The sequence below is a fragment of the Theropithecus gelada genome, chromosome 6 (assembly GCF_003255815.1).
Source record: "Theropithecus gelada isolate Dixy chromosome 6, Tgel_1.0, whole genome shotgun sequence".
NCBI classification, from domain to species: Eukaryota; Metazoa; Chordata; class Mammalia; order Primates; family Cercopithecidae; genus Theropithecus; species Theropithecus gelada.
Genome location: NC_037673.1, coordinates 146,048,987 through 146,067,953, shown reverse-complemented (window position 1 = coordinate 146,067,953; position 18,967 = coordinate 146,048,987). Strand labels below are relative to the sequence as shown.

Here is an 18,967-nt window from a genome sequence, read left to right as displayed (position 1 = left end):
TTTGGGTTTTAGCTTCAAAGCTCCATCAGGTACAGTTCGCATTTCAGGATGGGTGGAAAGCTTGAGTGAGGGCTCCCCTGGTTTGTCATAGCTCCACCTTCCTTAGAGGGAGAGGGCTGTTGCAGACCCCCCATCCATGCCACACCAGCTCAGCACTGCACATCTAGAGGTGATTCCCAAGATTGTTGGTGCCTCCTGGCCTTCCTGCACCAGGCCAAGAGGTACCTCAGAGGTATGCTGGGTTCTTTGCCTCTTCTTGGTTGAAGGGTCTCTCTATATATGATGTATATATAAATATAAATATATATATATATGATCTATTTTCGTCCAGAATTCTGTTAGAAAAGTAAAGAAAAAGCAAATGCTATTGATTTATCTCAGGGTGCCCAAAGAGGCTGTAGTCAATTTTTGGTACTAGGAAAGGCACCAAATGCATTTCCTGACTTTTAAGCATTTCCTTGTTGGAAGCCATAGAGGGGCAGGCCAAGTTGCTGACAGTGACTTTGCAGATCGAATAAAGAGACCCTTGAAGGGAAAGCAGGAAAAGGAAGAAGAAGAAAGAAGAAAGAAGAAGGAGGAGGAGGAGGAGGAGGAGAGGGAAGAAGGAGAGGAAGAAGGAGAAGGGGAAGAAGGAGAAGGGGAAGAAGGAGAAGAGGAAGAAGGAGAAGAAGAGGAAGAAGAAGAGGAAGAAGAAGAAGAGGAAGAAGAGGAAGAGGAAGAAGAAGAGGAAGAAGAAGAGGAAGAAGAAGAGGAAGAAGAGGAAGAAGAGGAAGAGGAAGAAGAGGAAGAAGAGGAAGAGGAAGAGGAAGGAGAAGGAGAAGGAGAAGGAGAAGAAGAAGAAGAATATAGGTCAGTTTAAGCAATCTGTTCCAAACTTGAAAAGGGCTTGTTCATTAGCTCACATAGTTCTCCCAGTGATTGTTCCGCTCCCCAGTTAGCCGAGGAATACGCTAAGATTCTAAGCCATGCAAGACCTTGCTGAAGGTTGCACAGCCAATAAATGGAAGCACTGGGGCTTACATCCAGGTCTGTACTTCACATCCACAATGCTTCCCTTCTATCAAGCTTGCCCCAGGAATGGATGGGAAATCTCAGAAGCTGGGACCCACATTTGCCCCCATAAAGACAGGTTGTATGTGACCCCACCCAAGTACCTGCTGGAGGCGGCTCCTGATGTCAGAGGCACAGAGCTGGAGCATGTGCAAGTAGGAGACCTCAGTGTCGATGAGCTCGTGGACAGCCAACCTCTGACGAAGCAGCGATCTGTCCTCGGAGGCCCTACCTTCCCCATCCAGACTCCCTGACCTGCAGGACGGCTCGTCGGCTCCATGCTTGGCCATGTCAGCACGTTCTGGGAAAAGCAAAACCATCCCCACTCACTTCCGGGAAGAGCTATTGGGACATGCTGTCTCTAATTCAATGACAATTTCTCATCAAGAGGCCTAAAAACATCTTAAGCTGCAAACAGAGTCCAGATGAACTGTTTATTAGCATTTGTAGGCAGTACTTGCACAATATTGAAAGGTAGATAACAGCTCTGATAATTCTTGACATTTTAGGCAGTGGCTCACGCCTGTCATCCCAGCACTTTGGGAGGCCAAGGTGGGCAGATCACCTGAGGTCAGGAGTTCAAGACCAGCCTGGCCAACATGGTGAAATCCCGTCCCTATTAAAAATATAAAAATTAGCCAGGTGTGGTGGCAGGCGCACCTGTAGTCGCAGCTACTCAGATATGCTGAGGCAGAAGAATCACTTGAACCCGGGAGGCAGAGGTTGCAGTGAGCCAAGATCACACCACTGCACTCCAGCCTGGGCAACAGGGCAAGACTCTGTTTCAAAAAAAAAGTTTCAAAATAGATAATTCTTGACATTTTAAATTCATTTCCCAGGACTCAGACAATGTGCTTGCCTGGCTTTTCTTCTATTTCCAATTCAGCTCTTGACCTAGATTTCTTTATCTAGTGCAGTTGAATCTCTTTCACCCTCTCCCAGTGGTCCCCCTACACCCCATCCTACCAGCTACCCCATTCAGGCCTTACTACCCATCGCCTGGGCTATTTCTACAGCCCCCAGAGTCATCCTTCCTAATCCACACTCCTCTCCTGCCACCACCACACCCATTCTTTCTGGACTCGCTTCCAGGTTAAACTCCCTGAAACAACGCATGTGAACATGGTGTGCCCTGCTGTAAGACTTTAGTAGCTTCCTGCTGCTCAGTGGTCTGATTCCAACCTCATTTCCCCTTCACAGACTGCACTCCAGGCTCTAACTATATTTCCTCTTCACAGGTGGTACTGCAGTGGAAAGAGATTGAGCGCTCTTCTCCATACTTGCATTGGCATTTCCTGCTTTTGTACCTGCCATGCTCCCTCCTGCGTTCCTATCCCCCAATATTCACTTCTCTAAAGCCACTCTTGATCCTCCCCTCATTTCTCACTCCCACCAGCTGCACTTTTCTTCTCTGAAACTCCTACAGCCCTTTATCTCTAACTTTTAAAGTATCAAGGGCCAAGGTGCAGTGGCTCATGCCTGTAATCCCAGCACTTTGGGAGGCCAACATGGGTGAATCACCTGAGGTCGCGAGTTCGAGACCAGCCTGGCCAACATGGTAAAAATGCATCTCTACTCAAAATACAAAAATTAGCCGGGCGTGGTGGTGCACACCTGTAATCCCAGCTACTCGGGAGGCTGAGGCAAGAGAATCGCTTGAACCCAGGAGGTGGAGGTTGCAGTGAGCCGAGATTGCACCACTGCACTCTAGCCTGGGTGACAGAGCAAGACTCCATCTCAAAATAATAATAATAATAATAATAATAATAATAATAATGTGTCAAGGGCAATACCATGGACAAGATGATCTGAAAAACTTTCCTACTACAAAACACTTAGGAATGCTAGATCAGCTATAATAAACTTTTAAATAAACTTTTTAACTGCATGACAGATCATGTAAGAGAGGAAAAGAAATCACTAGGGCCCTCAAACAGGGAGTTGAAAACCAGGATGGGGAGCAGCTGACCTGATGCAGCTGTGGCCCAAAGTAGAGGGGTGGGTAGGGAAGACATCATTTGAAACTCAGTGAACCAGAGACTTGGGCATTAGGGCCAGGTAGGAACAGGAGACAAGCTCCGTCACAGAACTGAGACCCCCGACCACAAGGACTTCTGTGAAATGGTGGATCAGGAAAAAAAAAACAACAACATGCAGCCATCCACACAGAAGATGACAAAGACAGTTCATCCCAGTTCTGGGTGAGGAATTGGATTCTGGGTGAGGAGAAAAGGTCTCCATAACATAAATTCATAACAACACATCTGCCTTCACCGGGTTTAAGTCCAAATCAATGGTATACATGCGGTCCAGGTGGCCCAAAGCTAAGAAATTTATACAAAAAGAAATCCTGGATTCTGAGTGGGCATAACAAAATAAAATGTTTCCAGAAGGACACATCTTGAACCTAGGCCACAGATAACCATGTCCTGAAGATGAGTTTACAATAAAAACTTGTAAGAATGCCCCTGTGACTGAGAACCAGCAGAAACAACAAGAGCAGGAGTAGACCCCAAGAGTATCAGATAACCAACCAGTCAGACACAGGCCAAAACAGAAATGGGGAAAGACGAAAGCACTAGGACAAAAAATAGAGACCTGTATAATGTTTTACAAGTACCAAATATGCCTGGGCACAGTGGCTCATGTCTGTAATCCCAGAACTTTGGGAGGCCAAGGCGAGAGGCTTATTTGAGCCCAGGAGTTCAAGACCAGCCTGGGCAACATACTGAGACTTCGTCTAACAAAAAAAAAATTTTTTTTCATGGTGGTACATGCCTGTGGTCCCAGCTACTCAGGAGGCCGAGGTAGGAGGATTGCTTGAGCCCAGGAGGTGGAAGTTGCAGTGAGCCAAGATTGCCCCACTGCCCTCTAGCTTGGGTGACAGAGCGAGACCCTGTCTCAAAAAAACAAAAAACAAAAAACTGTGAATACAGTAAGATACACAATTGTTACACAACGTCCCTCATGTTGCCTTTTCACCTAATTTGCTCCAGTCCCCATCCCATCCTCACCCTTGGCAACCACAAATCTGTTCTCCATTTCTATAATTGTGTCCTTTCCCGAAATGCATGTAAATGGAATCACACAGTATGTAATCTTTTAGGATTGGCTTTATTCAATCAGCATAATTCCCTGGAGATTCACGTATATTGTGGGTATCAATAGTTGAAGTTCCTTTTTATTGCTGAGTAGCTGAGATGCTTTATTTGTTTAAAAAAAAGTACAAAGGAAACATGGCAAAAATGTTAAAGCTAGGAGGTAAGTACATGGGTATTTGCTGTTTTGTGCTTTGTTATTTTCTGGATGGTTAAAATACTTCATAATATTTAAAATGGCACAGATCCTGTGTAACCTTATATTCAGGGTGCTCATTTTCCCGGCTAGACACTAAGCTCTTGGAGGCAAGATGAGCACCTATTCATCTTGTATTCTCTGTGCCTCACTGCCAGTGATTAACACTATTTGCTACATAAAAGGTTCCTGTGGCTGTATTAGTAGTTGTTGAAGTTTCTGTCTTAGGCCGAAAGCATTGTCCCATGGATTGGAGAGTACATAAATGGGTGTTTGGGGAGGGTAGGGATGTACAGAGGGCAAAGGCCCAGAAAGATCCTGGAACAAATCTGTCTGATGCACAGCTCTATTCTAGCTCCTGAACACACCCCGTGATCTGCTGATTTGTCCCTGGCCTGAACTGCAACTTTCACTACCTGTGCAGCTTCTCTAGAAAGATCCCCATGGAATTTCAGGAAAGCTATTCAGGTGCCACAACTCAAAACTGTTGCTAAATAAATAAAATTATGAGAAATACTTTACAGAGAACTACTAAAGACTTAAAATAGCATTAATCTGCACTTAGGTTAATTGTAGTCTAGACCTCCTAGCAGGCCTGGCCAAACCTCTCTGTAGCAGCATGTGTTATCCCTTAGATTATAGCCTGTGTGATGGAGAAAACCACATTGTTATTTCTTTAAAAACATCATACCCTTATTTGATCATTACACATTGTATACAGGTATCAAAATACCACGTATACTCCCCAACTACTATATATCCATTTAAAATAGCATGAAAAATAAACTAATAATTGTTTAAAGGAAAAATATCTATATTATTCAGCAATAAAAGAAATGAAGTACAATCGACCCTTGAACAGCATGGGTTTGACCGCATGGATCCACTTACACACAGATTTTCTCCTGCCTCTGCCAACCCTGAGACAGCAAGGCCGACCCCTCCTCCTCCTCAACCTACTCAACACAAAGCTCACAAGGATGAAAACCTTTATGATGATGCACTTCCACTTAGTCAATAGTAAACATATTTTCTCTTCTCTATGATTTTTTAAATAACATTTTCTTTTCTCTAGCTTACTTTAAGAATATAGTATATAATACAGATAACATATAAAATATGTGTGAATCAACTGTTTATATTATCAGTAAGGCTTCCAGTGAACAGTGGGCCATCAGTAGTTAAGTTTTTGGTGAGTCAGAAGTTATAGGTGGATTTTCCACTGCACAGGTTGGTGCCCCAACCCCCATGTTGCTCAAGGATCAACTGTATCGATATGTCCTACAACATAAATGAATCTTAAAAACATTATGCTTAGTGAAAAAAGGCAATCACAAAGGGCCAAGTATTTTATTATTGCATTTATACGAAATGACCAGAATAAGCAAATCTATAGAAACAGATAGAAAGATTGGCAGTTGCCTAAGGCTGAGGGGATGGAGAATTGGGAGTTTGGAGCTGAAGGGTGCAAGGTTTTCTGGGGAAATGATGAAAATGTTCTAAACTGATTGTGGAGATGGTTGCACAAGTCTGTGAATATATTAGAAACCATTGATTTGTACATTTGATTTAAATGGGCAAATTATATGATATGAATTATAGCTCAATAAAGCTGTTACTAAAACAATTTTATAGAATATCAAATGCTGGCAAGAATGTGGAGAAATTGGATCTCTCATACACTGCTGGTGAAAATATAAAATGCCTGGGTACAGTGGCTCACGCCTGTAATCCCAGCACTTTGGAAGGCTGAGGCGGGTGGATCCCCTGAGGTCAGCAGTTCGAGACCAGCCTGACCAACATGGCAAAACTCCATCTCTACTAAAAATATAAAAATTAGCCAGGCTTGGTGGTGGGCGCCTGTAATCCCAGCTACTTGGGAGGCTGAGGCAGAAGAATTGCTTGAACCCAGGAGGCAGGGGTTGTGGTAAGCTGAGATTGTGCCACTATACTCTAGCCTGGATGACAGAGCGAGACTCCACCTCAAAAAAACAAAAACAAAAACAAACAAACAAAAAAACCAAGAAAATGTAAAATGGTACAGCCACTCTGGAAAACAGTTTGTCAGTTTCTTCAAAAATAAAACATACATTTTCTGTACAACTCAGCAATTGCACGTCTGGACATCTAACCCACAGCAAGAGAACTTATGTACAAAAACCTGTATGTAAGTGTTCATAGAAACTTTATTTGTAATTTTCAAAAACTGGAAACAACCAAAATTTCATTTAATAGATGATGGTTAAACAAACAGTGGTACATGCATGCCACTGAATACTCAGAAATGAAAAGGAACGAACTGCTGATACAACAACAACTTGGATGGCTCTAGAGGGCATGATGCTATGTGAAAAAAAGCCAATCTTTAAAGGTCACATACTGTGTGATTCCATTTAGTAACAAAGAAAATTGTATAGATAGAGAACAGATTCGTGGCTGTCTGGTTAGAGATGCTGATGGACAGCAGGTGGGTGTGAGTATAAAAGAACAGCAACAGAGAGAACTTTGTGGTGACAGTGCTATTGCCTACAACAGAATATTCTGTAATTTAATTTGAGGTGGTGATTACACAAATCTACACATGATAAAATGGAATAGAACAATCAAACACAAACACACATATTATACCAATGCCCATTTCCTGGTTTTGATGTTGTGCTATATTTAAATAAGATGTAACCATTGGGGAAATATGGGTGAACAGTATGAACAGTACAGAGGACCTCCCTGTGCTATTGTTGCAACCTCACCTTGATCTAGAATTATTTCAAAATAAAAATTTAAAAGCAAAATATTATACAGATGCTCTTCAACTTACAATGAGGTTATGTCCTGATAAACCCATTATAAGTTGAAAATTATATAAGTAAAAAATGCATAGAATATACCTGACGCCTCGTGAACATCATAGCTTAGCCTAGATTACTTCAAACGTGCTTAGAACACTTATGTTAGCCTACAGTTGCCCAAAATCATCTAATACAAAAATCTGTTTTATAACAAAGTGTTCAATATCTAGAGTAATTAATTGAATACAGTATTGAAAGTGAAACATAGAATAGTTGCATGGGTACTCAAAGTACGGTTTCTATTGAATGTGTATCACTTTTGCACCATTTTACAGTCAAAAATTCATAAAGTTGAATCATCATAAGTCGGGGACTGTCTGTATAGCTTAAGTTATCCAATATCTTAGAAATAGTCTCAGGACAAATGCAGCTTAAAAGCCTGGGAGAAGCCAGGCAAGTGGTCTCACAACTATCATCCCAGCTACTCAGGAAGCTGAGGAGGGAGGATCACTTGAGTCCAGGAGTTCAAGGCTGCAATGAGCTATGAAGCCACTACTGCACTCCAGCCTGGGCAACAGAGAGAGACCCCATCTCTTAAAAAAAGACAAAGGCTGGCCGAGCACGGCGGCTCACGCCTGTAATCCTCACACTTTGGGAGGCCAAGGTGGGGGGATTGACTGAGCTCAGGAGTTTGAGACCAGCCTGGGCAGATGCAGTAGCTTGCTGAAGAAGTATTAACTCTAGAACATTCAACTTTTTTTTTTTTTTTTTTTTTTGACATGGAATACAAAGGTCCTAGCTCCTCAGGAGGCTGAGGCGAGAGGATTGTTTTGAGCCCAGGAGGTTGAGGCCACAGAGAGCCATGCACGGCATGGCCATGATTGTGCCACTGCAGCCTGGGCATCAGAGAGAGACACTGTCTCAAAAAAGAAAAAAAGAACTAAAAGAGGTCTTCTGTACCATTCACCCATGTTTCCCCAGTGGTTACATCTTATTTAAATATAGCACAACATCAAAACCAGGAAATGGGCATTGGTATAACACATGTTTGTGTTTGATTGTTCTATTCCATTTTATTACGTGTAGATTTGTGTAGCCACCACCTCAGTTAAATTACAGAACACAACCATAACCCCAAAACTTTGGGAGGACGAAGCAGGAGGATCACTTTAGCTCAGAAGTTTGAGATCATACTGGGCAACATGGAGAAACCCCACCTCTATAAAAAATACAAAAAAACATTAGCCGGGTATGGTGGTACACATCTGTAGTCCCAGCTACTCTGGAGTCTGAGGTGGGAGCCATTCTCCACCTGGGAGGCAGAGGTTGCAGTAAGCCAAGAGCCAAGATAACACCACTGCACTCCAGCCTGGGCAACAAGAATAAAATAGCCAGGCCAGACGTGGTGCCTCACACCTGTAATCCCAACACTTTGGGAGGCCAAGGTGGGTGGATCTTGAGGTCAGGAGTTTGAGACCAGCCTGACCAACATGGTGAAACCCCATCTCTACTAAAAATACAAAAATTAGCCAGGCATGGTGGTGTAATCCCAGCTACTCAGGGGGCTGAGGTAGGAGAATTACTTGAACCTGGGAGGTGGAGATTGCTGTGAGCGAAGATTGTGTCACTGCACTCCAGCCTGGGCTACAGGCTCAAAAAAAAAAAAAAAAAAAAAAAAGTTGAATGATCTGCAGTTAATACTTCTGCAGCAAGCTGCTGCTTCTGACTCTAGAATAGAATAAAACTGAGTTAATTCTCTTCTCTCTCTTCTGTTCACACTGGCACAGAGGGATTTGGGCATTCACACATTCATTCAACAAGTATTTGGAGCAGCTACTACATGACAAGCATTTTGCAGGATTCCAGAAATACAAAGATCAGGAAAAAGTGGGTCTACAATTAGGATACGGTATTTAAAATATCTGGTTATTTGTTCCAGGTTTCACTCCACTAAAAGCAGAGAAACTATTTAAATTAAAACATGACGTAGGTTGGGCACAGTGGATCACACCTGTAATCCCAACAGTTTGTGAGGCTAAGGTGGGAGGACTGCTTGAGCTCAGGAGGTGGAGACCAGCCTGGGAAACACAGTGAGACCCCACCTCCACTAAAAAAAAAAAAAATTAAATTAGCCAGGCGGCCGGGCGTGGTGGCTCACACCTGTAATCCCAGCACTTTGGGAGGCCAAGACGGGAGGATCACCCAAGGTCAGGAGTTCGAGACTAGCCTGGCCAACATGGTGAAACTCTGTCTCTACTAAAAATACAAAAATTAGTCAGGCGTGATGGTGAGTTCCTGTAATCCCAGCTACTTGGGAGGCTGAAGTAGGAGAATCACTTGAACCTGGGAGGTAGAGGTTGCAGCGAGCTGAGATCTCGCCACTGCACTCCAGCCTGGGCAGCAAGAGGGAAACTCTGTCTCAAAAAAAAAAAAAAAAGAAAAAGAAAATCAGCCAGGCATGGTGGTGCATGCCTGTAGTCCCAGCTACTTGGGATGCTGAGGTGGGAAGATCGCTTAAACTCCAGAAGTTGAGGCTATGGTGGGCAGTGATCATACCATTGCGCTCCAGCCTGGACAACAGAGTGAGACCCTGTCTTATAAATTAATTAATTAATTAATTAATAAAACATTATATGTCAATTAAAAACATAATAAAACTTTTAAAAAATGATATGGACATCCTGATTATTTAATCCCTTTCAAGAGAGAAGAAGTAACAAGAGGAAACGATACTCCAAACCTTTTTTTTTAAGAGACAGGATCTCACTCTGTCACCCAGGGCTGGAGTACAGTGATGCAATCCTGGGCTCAAGCAATCCTCCCATGTAGCTGGGACTACAGACATGTGCCACCATGCCCAGCTAATTTTCTAATTTTTTGTAGAGACAGGGTCTCACTTCTTTCCGAGGCTGGTCTCTTCCTAGACTCAAGTGATCCTCTCCTCTTGGCCTCCCAATGCACTGGGATAACAGGCATGAGCCACTGAGCCTGGCCTAGTTTTGACCAATTGGAGGAACTGAATGGAAAAATGGAACTAAACAGATCGCTGGAGAACGTGAAACTATCATTTAAAAGTTCTTTCAGAAGATAAAATGTCAGGGCAGGGAAAGTTGAGGATCCATCAGCTGCCTACCCAAGGCTTTAAAGGGGAGCCATTTTATATTTAAAAAAAAAATTTTTTTTCTTTCCCTTTCTTACTCCCGGGAGGAGCCAATTTAAACATTTAAGGAAGGGGAAAAAAAGGAAAACCATCTGGTCTCAGACTCCAGAAATGATTCATAGAAAGCTGTCAAAGGTGAAGTTCAGACATCATGAGAGCAAAGGACCTTGTTGAAGAATAAAGGGGCCAGGCATGGTGGCTCATGCCCATAATCCCAGCACTTTGGAAGGTCAGGCGGGCAGATCACATGAGGCCAGGAGTTCAAGACCAGCTTGGCCAACATGGCAAAACCCCATCTCTACTAAAAAATACAAAAACTTAGCCAGGCATGGTAGTACACACCTGTAATCTCAGCTACTTGGGTGGCTGAGACACAAGAATTGCTTGAAGTTTGGACGCAGAGGTTGCTGTGAGCTGAGATCACGCCATTGCACTCCGGTCTGGGTGACAGAGCAAGACTCTGTCTCAAAAAACAAACAAACGACAACTGCAAACAACAACAACAACAACAACAAAACAAAACAGGCCGGGCGTGGTGGCTCACGCCTGTAATCCCAGCACTTTGGGAGGCCAAGGCGGGTGGATCACAGGGTCAGGAGTTCAAGACCAGCCTGACCAACACGGTGAAACCCTGTCTCTACTAACAATATAAAAAAATTAGCCGGGCATGGTGGCACACGCCTGTAATCCCAGCTACTCAGGAGGCTGAGGCAGGAGAATCGCTTGAACCCAGGAGGCAGAGGTTGCAGTGAGCGAGATCATGTCACTGCATTCCAGCCTGGGCGACAGAGTGAGACTCTGTCTCCAAAAAAATAAATAAATAAATAAATAAATAAATAAAGGGAGGGAACACCTACAGAAACAAGAATGTGCACATAGGGACCCTGGCTACTGAGTGTGGTTTATAAAGATAGAAATCATAGTCAGAAGGGAGGATCCTGTACAAAGAGCTTCCAGAACTCTCAAACCCCCGAAAGAGCTAGAATCAACAAAATTAGAAGGATAACTTCTGAAGTCCCATCCCTACTATCACTGCCAAGCATATCTTAAGACTGATGTTCAGAAAAAGTAAGAGAGACGCACATTATTTGGTGGCAGTGTTTTCCTCTTCTTAGTCCTAAAGATTGAGTGTGAGAGGTACGGTGAAGGTTAGAAGCCCAGGCCCTGGAGCCAGAAAAACCTCATTTCAAATGCTGATTCTGCAATTCATTAGCTGGCTTTCCTAGGATTTTTACATAACCTTTCTTACTGGGTTGTTATAAGATTTCTTAAGATAATTCAAGTAAAATATTTAATAGAGTGCTTGATACATGGTAAACTCTCAATTATAGCAGCCATGGTTTTGTGCTTCTATTACTGGAAAGGGTAGCATTACCATTGATCAGATGTATGAAGTTGTCTAAAGAACGTGGCTGATCTAGATGCATAATATTTAAGCAGGTGCCATGAACAGCTAATTGTCATAATAAGAACTATATATCAGAGCCTTACTGAGAATAACGCTAATACCATAGAAATAGAACTGAGAGACTGAGAGAGAGACTGAAATGATGGCATGATTCATTTCAGCCATGATAGAGACAGATTCCCTCTTTCATATGAGCCAATACATTTTTATTCCTCATCCTCCTTTTGCCTAAGCCACTCTGAGCTGGATTTCTGCCACTTGATTAAAACAAACAGTTCATTAGCCCTTAGAAAGGGAAACAGAGATCACTTGGAGTCAGCATAGGTTAATTTAATAAACACTGGTCATGCCAGAGTTTCCTCATTCTCTTACTGACAGTCAACTAGATCAGTAGATCAAAGGAATGCTGTAGTCCAGTGTATCTGATCCCGGAAGGTGTTGTCAGTCTCTTGTGACATACTTATACATATGGAATAAGAGGGAGTGGTGGAGGCTGGCGTAGAGGGCAGAGACAGGACAGTAATAAGGACTAAAATCTGATAAAACTACTAAATTCAAAGAGTGTTGATCAGTGTCCACCTCTGGGCTCTGTTTTGTTTTATTAAAGGTGTCTACTAATTTGTTCTTTCCATCTCTGAGACCATCTGGGTCTAAACCTCCACCACCTTTCTCCTGGACTGGTACAACAGCTTCCTGACTGGACACACAGCATCAGAGTGGAGTGGTCTTTCAAAAACATAAAATTGGGCCGGGCATGGTGGATCACACCTGTAATCCCGGCACTTTGGGAGGCCGAGGTGGGCAGATCACCTGAGGTCCGGAGTTTGAGACCAACCTGGCCAACACTGGCAAAAACCCATCTCTACTGAAGATTAAAGAAAAAAATTAGCCAGGCATGGTGGTGCATGCCTATAGTCCCAGTTCGGGAGGCTGAGGCAGGAGAATCACTTGAACCTGGGAGGCGGAAGTTGTAGTGAGCTGAGATAGTGCCACTGCACAGCCTGAGCAACAGAGCAAGACTCCATTTCAAAAACAAAAACAAAAAACAAAAAAACATAAAATTGGTCACTTTACTTCTTTGCTTGAAACCCAGACAAGTCTACCCCTGACTTCCATCATCCTTCAAAGAACCACTCCTTTCCCGTGATAATTGTTTTGTTTATTCTATTTGTTTTATTACTCAGAGTTTCATTCAATATAATGTAAACTCCATGAGGGCAGGGATCATGTGTCTATTATTCATCAGTGCATTACCTAGTGTTTACTCTAGATCTAGCATATAGTTGGTGCTCAATTAATTGAATTAATGAATGAATGACATGGGCAAACACTGGCAGAATAAAGATCAAATTGTCAATGACATTGTTGCAACTGGAGTTAGACTGATATGATCGTACATGACTCTTGGTTCTTCTTGCAAGCCATCAAAAAGTTTGAGGTCAGGTATGGAATATCAACTCCCTTTAAATTTTATATAAAATGAAAAATACAGGCCAGGCACAGTGGCTCACACTTGTAATTCCAGCACTTTGGAAGGCCAAGGCAAGCAGATCACTTGAGGTCAGGAGTTCGAGACCAGCCAGGTCAACATGGTGAAACCCTGTCTCTACTAAAAATACAAAAATTAGCTGGGCATAGTGGCACACGCCTGTAACCCCAGCTACTTGGGAGGCTGAGGCAGGAGACTCGCTAGAACCCATGGGGTGGAGGTTGTAGTGAGCCGAGATCACGCCACTGCACTCCAGCCTGGGCAACAGAGCAAGACTCCATCTCTAAATAAATAAATAAATAAATAATACAGTATGCACTATGTGGTAGTACACACTGCGGTGTTTTTTGCCTGGGGCTTCTTTCTCTCAGAAAAATTATTTTGAGAACCATTCATATGGAAGCATGTATCAATACATCATTACTTTCCATTGCTTAGCAAAATTCTGTTATATGGATATACCACAATTTGTCTCTTCATACACTGAATAAACAACTGTTTCCTGTTTCACTACTACAATAAAGCTGGACCTAGGAGTGAAGTTTCTGGATAACATGATAAGTGTATATTTAACTTTATAAGTTAAGCCTGTATTTAAGGTCTTTTTTAAAGTGGTTATAGGCCGGGCGCGGTGGCTCAAGCCTGTAATCCCAGCACTTTGGGAGGCCGAGACGGGTGGATCACGAGGTCAGGAGATCGAGACCATCCTGGCTAACACGGTGAAACCCCGTCTCTACTAAAAATACAAAAAACTAGCCGGGCGAGGTGGCGGGCGCCTGTAGTCCCAGCTACTCCGGAGGCTGAGGCAGGAGAATGGCGTGAACCCGGGAGGCGGAGCTTGCAGTGAGCTGAGATCCGGCCACTGCACTCCAGCCCGGGCTACAGAGCAAGACTCCGTCTCAAAAAAAAAAAAAAAAAAAAAGTGGTTATACCATTTTACATTGCAACCAGTGGTATATAAGAGTTCCAGTTCCTCTACCTTCTGGTCAACATTTGGTAGAGCCAATCTTTTCACTGTATCCATCCTAATAGCTATGAAGTGATATTTCACTGTGGTTTTAACGTGCATTTCCCTAATGAGTAATGATCTTGAGTATCTTTTCAAGTGGTTATTTGCCACCCATATATATTCTTTGGACAACATTTTTAAAAAATTGTTTAAATAATGAAAGAGGCTCTTGCTCATTATATATCTAGGTAAACAATATAGAAACATGTAAAGAAGACCAGGCATGGTGGCTCATGCCTGTAATCCCAGCACTTTGGGAGGCCAAGGCAGGCAGATCACCTGAGATCAGGAGTTCAAGACCAGCCTGGCCAACATGGTGAAACCCTGTCTCTACTAAAAACACAAAAATTAGCCAGATGTGGTGGCACATGCCTGTAATCCCAGCTACAATCCCAGCTACTCAGGAGGCTGAGGCAGGAGAATCATTTGAACCCAGGAAGTGGAGGTTATTACGAGCAGAGATCATGCCATTGCACTCCAGTCTGCGCAACAGAGCAAGACTCCATCTCAAAAAAAAAAAGAAAAGAAAAGAAAAAAAAAGAAAAAGAAACATATAAAGAAGAGTTCATAGTCAAATTAGAAAAAACATTCTAATATTTTAGAAACTACTGTGAAACAAAATAGAGCCACAGAGCCAAGAAGGGAAGGAATTTTCCAAGTCACTGTGCTTACAGAAAAGGACTTCTCTGTGTTGAGAAATAAATGATTGCAATTGAGGCGGAAAGAGAGCAACAGACATCCCCTTGCCCCATACACATTCTCTCTCTCTCCTTCTTGGAGGAAAACCTCCCCTTTATAAATACATGGAGAGGACATGTGTCTTAACTCAAATCAAACAGCAACTATTTGTCCTTAGCCTTATTTCCCCAGCTCTGTTTGGAAGGTCTAAAAAGTTCTTCCAAAAGAGGAGGGAGACAACACAGTATCTTTTTTAAAGCAGTCATTTTTATAGATAAGTGGGCCTGCCCAGGCTCTGTCATCACAAGTTTGGATCCATAGATTTAAAGTTCTCGAGCCTTCCAGTATTAGGGAATTAAGAAAATAATAACAATTATTTGAATTATAAAATTATCTGGGTGCAGTGGCTTGCACCTGTAATCCCAGCACTTTGGGAGGCTGAGGTGGGAGGATCATTGGCATCCAGGAGTTCATGACCAGCGTGGGCAATATAGCAAGACCCTGTGTCTACAAAATGTAAAAAATTAGCCAGGTATGGTGGCATATGCCTGTAGTCCCAGCTACTCAGAAGGCTGAGGCAGAAGGATTGCTTGAACCTGGGCGGTTGAGGCTGCAGTGAGCTGTGACTGCACCACTGCACTCAGCCTGGGTGACAGAGCAAGGAGGCCCTGTCTCGAAATAAACAAATAAATAAACAAATTATTTAGCCTATCAATAAACAAGCAATAGGCTTTGGACCGTCAAGCTCTACAAAGGCCATTTTGCTTCTGTTACAGCACACGAAAACACATTCCCTACCTCATTAGTTAAATAAAAAGCCATTTATTTGATCTAGGGCAGAATCAACCAAGGCACTGTTTACCACAGTGATCTGCTGATCCAAGAGGGATGTGAGCCAACTGCCAGCAACTCCTATTCCCTGGCAGAAATTCAGCTGAGGCTCTATTGCTGGGCAAGGGTGGGTGCTGCTCAGGTCCCAGTTTACGTCCTCTTTCTTCTCATTTAAAAACAAACTCTATAGGCCAGGCACTGTGGCTCACGCCTGTAATCCCAGCACTTTGGGAGGCCAAGGTGGGTGGATTGCCTGAGCTCAGGAGTTTGCAACCAGCCAGGGCAACACGGTGAAATCTCGTCTCTACTAAAATACAAAAAATTAACCAGGCGTAGTGGCGTGTGCCTGTAGTCCCAGCTACTTGGGAGGCTGAGGCAGGAGAACTGCTTGAACCTGGGAGGTGGAGTTTGCAGTGAGCCAAGATCATGCCATTGCACTCCAGCCTGGGAGACAGAGCGAGACTCCGTCTAAAAACAAAACAAAACAAAACAAAACAAAACTCTATAGGTGTTGACCCCATTCAAAAGAGGCAAGTGAAGCCCAATAAACACTCCTTGTTACAGTATCTGGTAGTTTCTACTTTCAGCTTTTGACTTGGAGTCAAATATTGAGGGTAGTGTCTTGCCGCACCCTTATTTAGGATACCATCACGAAGGTATGTGGTGTGGTCTACAAGTCATAATAGGGCTGACTTTACTTTTTCATGTTTATAATTTTTTTAATTGTATTTTATTTCAGATACAATCCAATTTCTTCCAGGTCATCACCCTTTCCTAACTAGCACAGTTTTGATTCACTGGGTTTTGTGTGTCATCACTTTTTAAAAAATTAATGCATAATAATAATAACAGATGTACATAGTTTCAGGGTACCTGTGATACTTTAATATATTTATAAAGATCAAATCAGTGTACTTGGGATAGCTATCACTTTAAATATTTGTCTTTTCTTTATGCTAGAACCATTCAAATTATTCTCTTCTAGCTATTTTGAAATATACAACAGATTATTGTAAACTATAGTCACCCCATAATCTTCAGCACTTTTATTGAGCATATATTATGTCAGGCACTGGCCTTTACGTTCATTCTTAAGTCTGACAGTAACCTGGAGGATGAAGCAGATACTCTTATCCCCAGTCTACACATAAAACTGTGCCTTGAAGAGGTTAAACTTTGCTTCCTGGATCACACAGCTAGCTGTCTGGACGCACGGCAAGTACTCCTCCACCAGCTGCCTCCCTTCAAAGGAGCAAAGAAAGTGCTCTGAAACCACCGTGCCTGGGTGCCAGCCTGCAGGAATTCATGTCAAATCTCAAACTGCGTACAAGGCCTTCTGTGAACCCTTCTACGGGGAGTGGACACAGATCTCTAAGGGGTCAGGGACCCCCAGAAGGTTAAGAACCAGTGCCTGGGCAGGCTGTCTGCTTCCCCACTGTAAGTTTCTGGCGTTCAGAAGCCAGACGTTCTGACTTCTAGTCCCAGCTTTGTCACCACTTTTCTGAGGGACCTTAGCCAAGTCACCTCACCTATGGATCACGGATTTCTGTTCTCTTTTTTCCTGGCCTTGACTGTCTATTCAAAATTATATTTTGCTTGGCAAGAATTCTTTACCATTGTTTGTATTTTTCCATTGTTACAATGTATGCATTCTTACTGAAAGCTGTCTCAAATCCCGCACGGAAGAAGGCAAAGAGAAACAGGAACAAAGAATAATAATGTTTTTCCTGGCCAGCTTACCTCCCTGGGCCTCAGTTTCCCACCTGTAAAACGACTAAGGTAGGCCACATGGACCAGGTGGCTTACATTCCCATAAGGCTCAAGACACAAAGCTAGTTACCAAGCAAGTTGGGACCCAGGAGGTCGTCGCATCCTGCCTTTCTCTGACCCACCTCCCTTTTCTGATCCTACCAGCAGCTGTTTCCTGCACCCCTCCCCGGCCCCATCCTGCTTGACCAGGCCCCAGTCGCCCGGCGGACTCACCCGCGCGCGCAAGGTGCCTGCCGGCGCTCACGCACGGAGCTTGGCCGCCCGGGAGACAGCGCAGCTGGGGCGGGAGAGGTGCGTCGCCCAGCTCCCCGCACCCGCGCCGCTCCGCGCGGCTCTGCCCACCGAGGGCGCTGGCGGGCGCAGCTATGCCCACGCTGCTGCCTGCGTGCGTGCGCCGCGAGGGGGTGGCTGGTCCCCAGCCTTTGTTAATTGTCTTTCTGGAGCCAGGTTGTTTTCTGTTCGCTGCTCCCGGAGTCAGTCCCGGCCGGCTCGGAACCGTGCCCTGGCTGGCAGCCAACCCGAAGCATTGCAGGCGGAGTTTAGCTACGTGCCGGCACCCAACCTCCCGCGGCCTCTCGTTAAGCCACCTTCTCCGCTGACCCGTCATCCCGAAAACAGGAGCCGGCATTTAGGCCACCCGGTGGGAATGCTGACGCCGATATTACTGGATACCTGTGCTCCTGCCGGAATCACCGAACTTTAGGGCTGGGCCTCGATTTAATTCTGAGTGTTGGCTGCCGAGGAGCCCTTGGTTCGTGCCCCAGCTCTCCTGGGAGCCCTGCACAACCTTAGCCAGGTCGGCCAGTCTCTTCCATGACATGACGGTGTTGGTCCGTTCTTTCACTCTACTGGGAGCAAGACACTGTTCTGGGCACAGAGAACTCAACAGTTAACACGATAGACAAAGTCCTGGCCTTCTTGGGCTCTTGTCCTAGACACTAAATCCACCATTGAAAGTGATAGTTGCTATGAAACACATGTAAACTTTCATATCGGGGCAACCAAACCTTGTTTGTAGCGTCAGGAATGGACTAGATTAGCTTTTCTCATTCTGCCAGTTCTTTTATTCTTATTTTCATTTTTAGGGCTTAATTTAGGGCTTATTATTTATTATTACTGCTGGTAGTAGTCGTATTGCTTGCTAAGGGCCAGGCACTATACTAAATGTTCTACTTGTACTGTCTCAATTATCTCATTCACAACTTCTCCAAGAGATGAGTATCATTATTATCCTCATTTTCAAGAGAGAGAAACTTGAGCTACAGAGGTGAAAATAACTTGCCCATGACACACAACTACTAAGTGACAGGGCCAGTATTCGAATTCAGACTACCTGAGGGTTCAGGGTGCTTAACCACCACTCTACACCCATAAAACATGAAAACAAGAATAGTGTCTTCTCTTGAATGTGACAGATGAGGGCAACTGAAGGGGAGAGGGGTGGTTTAGCTTGCAGAAGAGAAAAACCAAAGGTGCCGGGCACGGTGAC

At 43.9% G+C, this 18,967-nt stretch overlaps 1 protein-coding gene across 1 annotated transcript in view; it reads right to left on the bottom strand.

The window, feature by feature from the left end:
- Positions 1-17,867, bottom strand: part of ARHGEF37 (Rho guanine nucleotide exchange factor 37) — a 53,320-nt gene extending 35,453 nt beyond the window's left edge. Inside the window, exons 1-2 of the mRNA XM_025388400.1 lie at positions 17,692-17,867; positions 1,155-1,351 (exon numbers count right to left, since the gene is read on the bottom strand). Of these exons, the coding sequence (XP_025244185.1) occupies positions 1,155-1,340 (186 nt within the window). The 5' untranslated portion in view covers positions 1,341-1,351; positions 17,692-17,867. The remainder of the gene's footprint in view (positions 1-1,154; positions 1,352-17,691) is intronic.
- Positions 17,868-18,967: the final 1,100 nt, after the last annotated feature.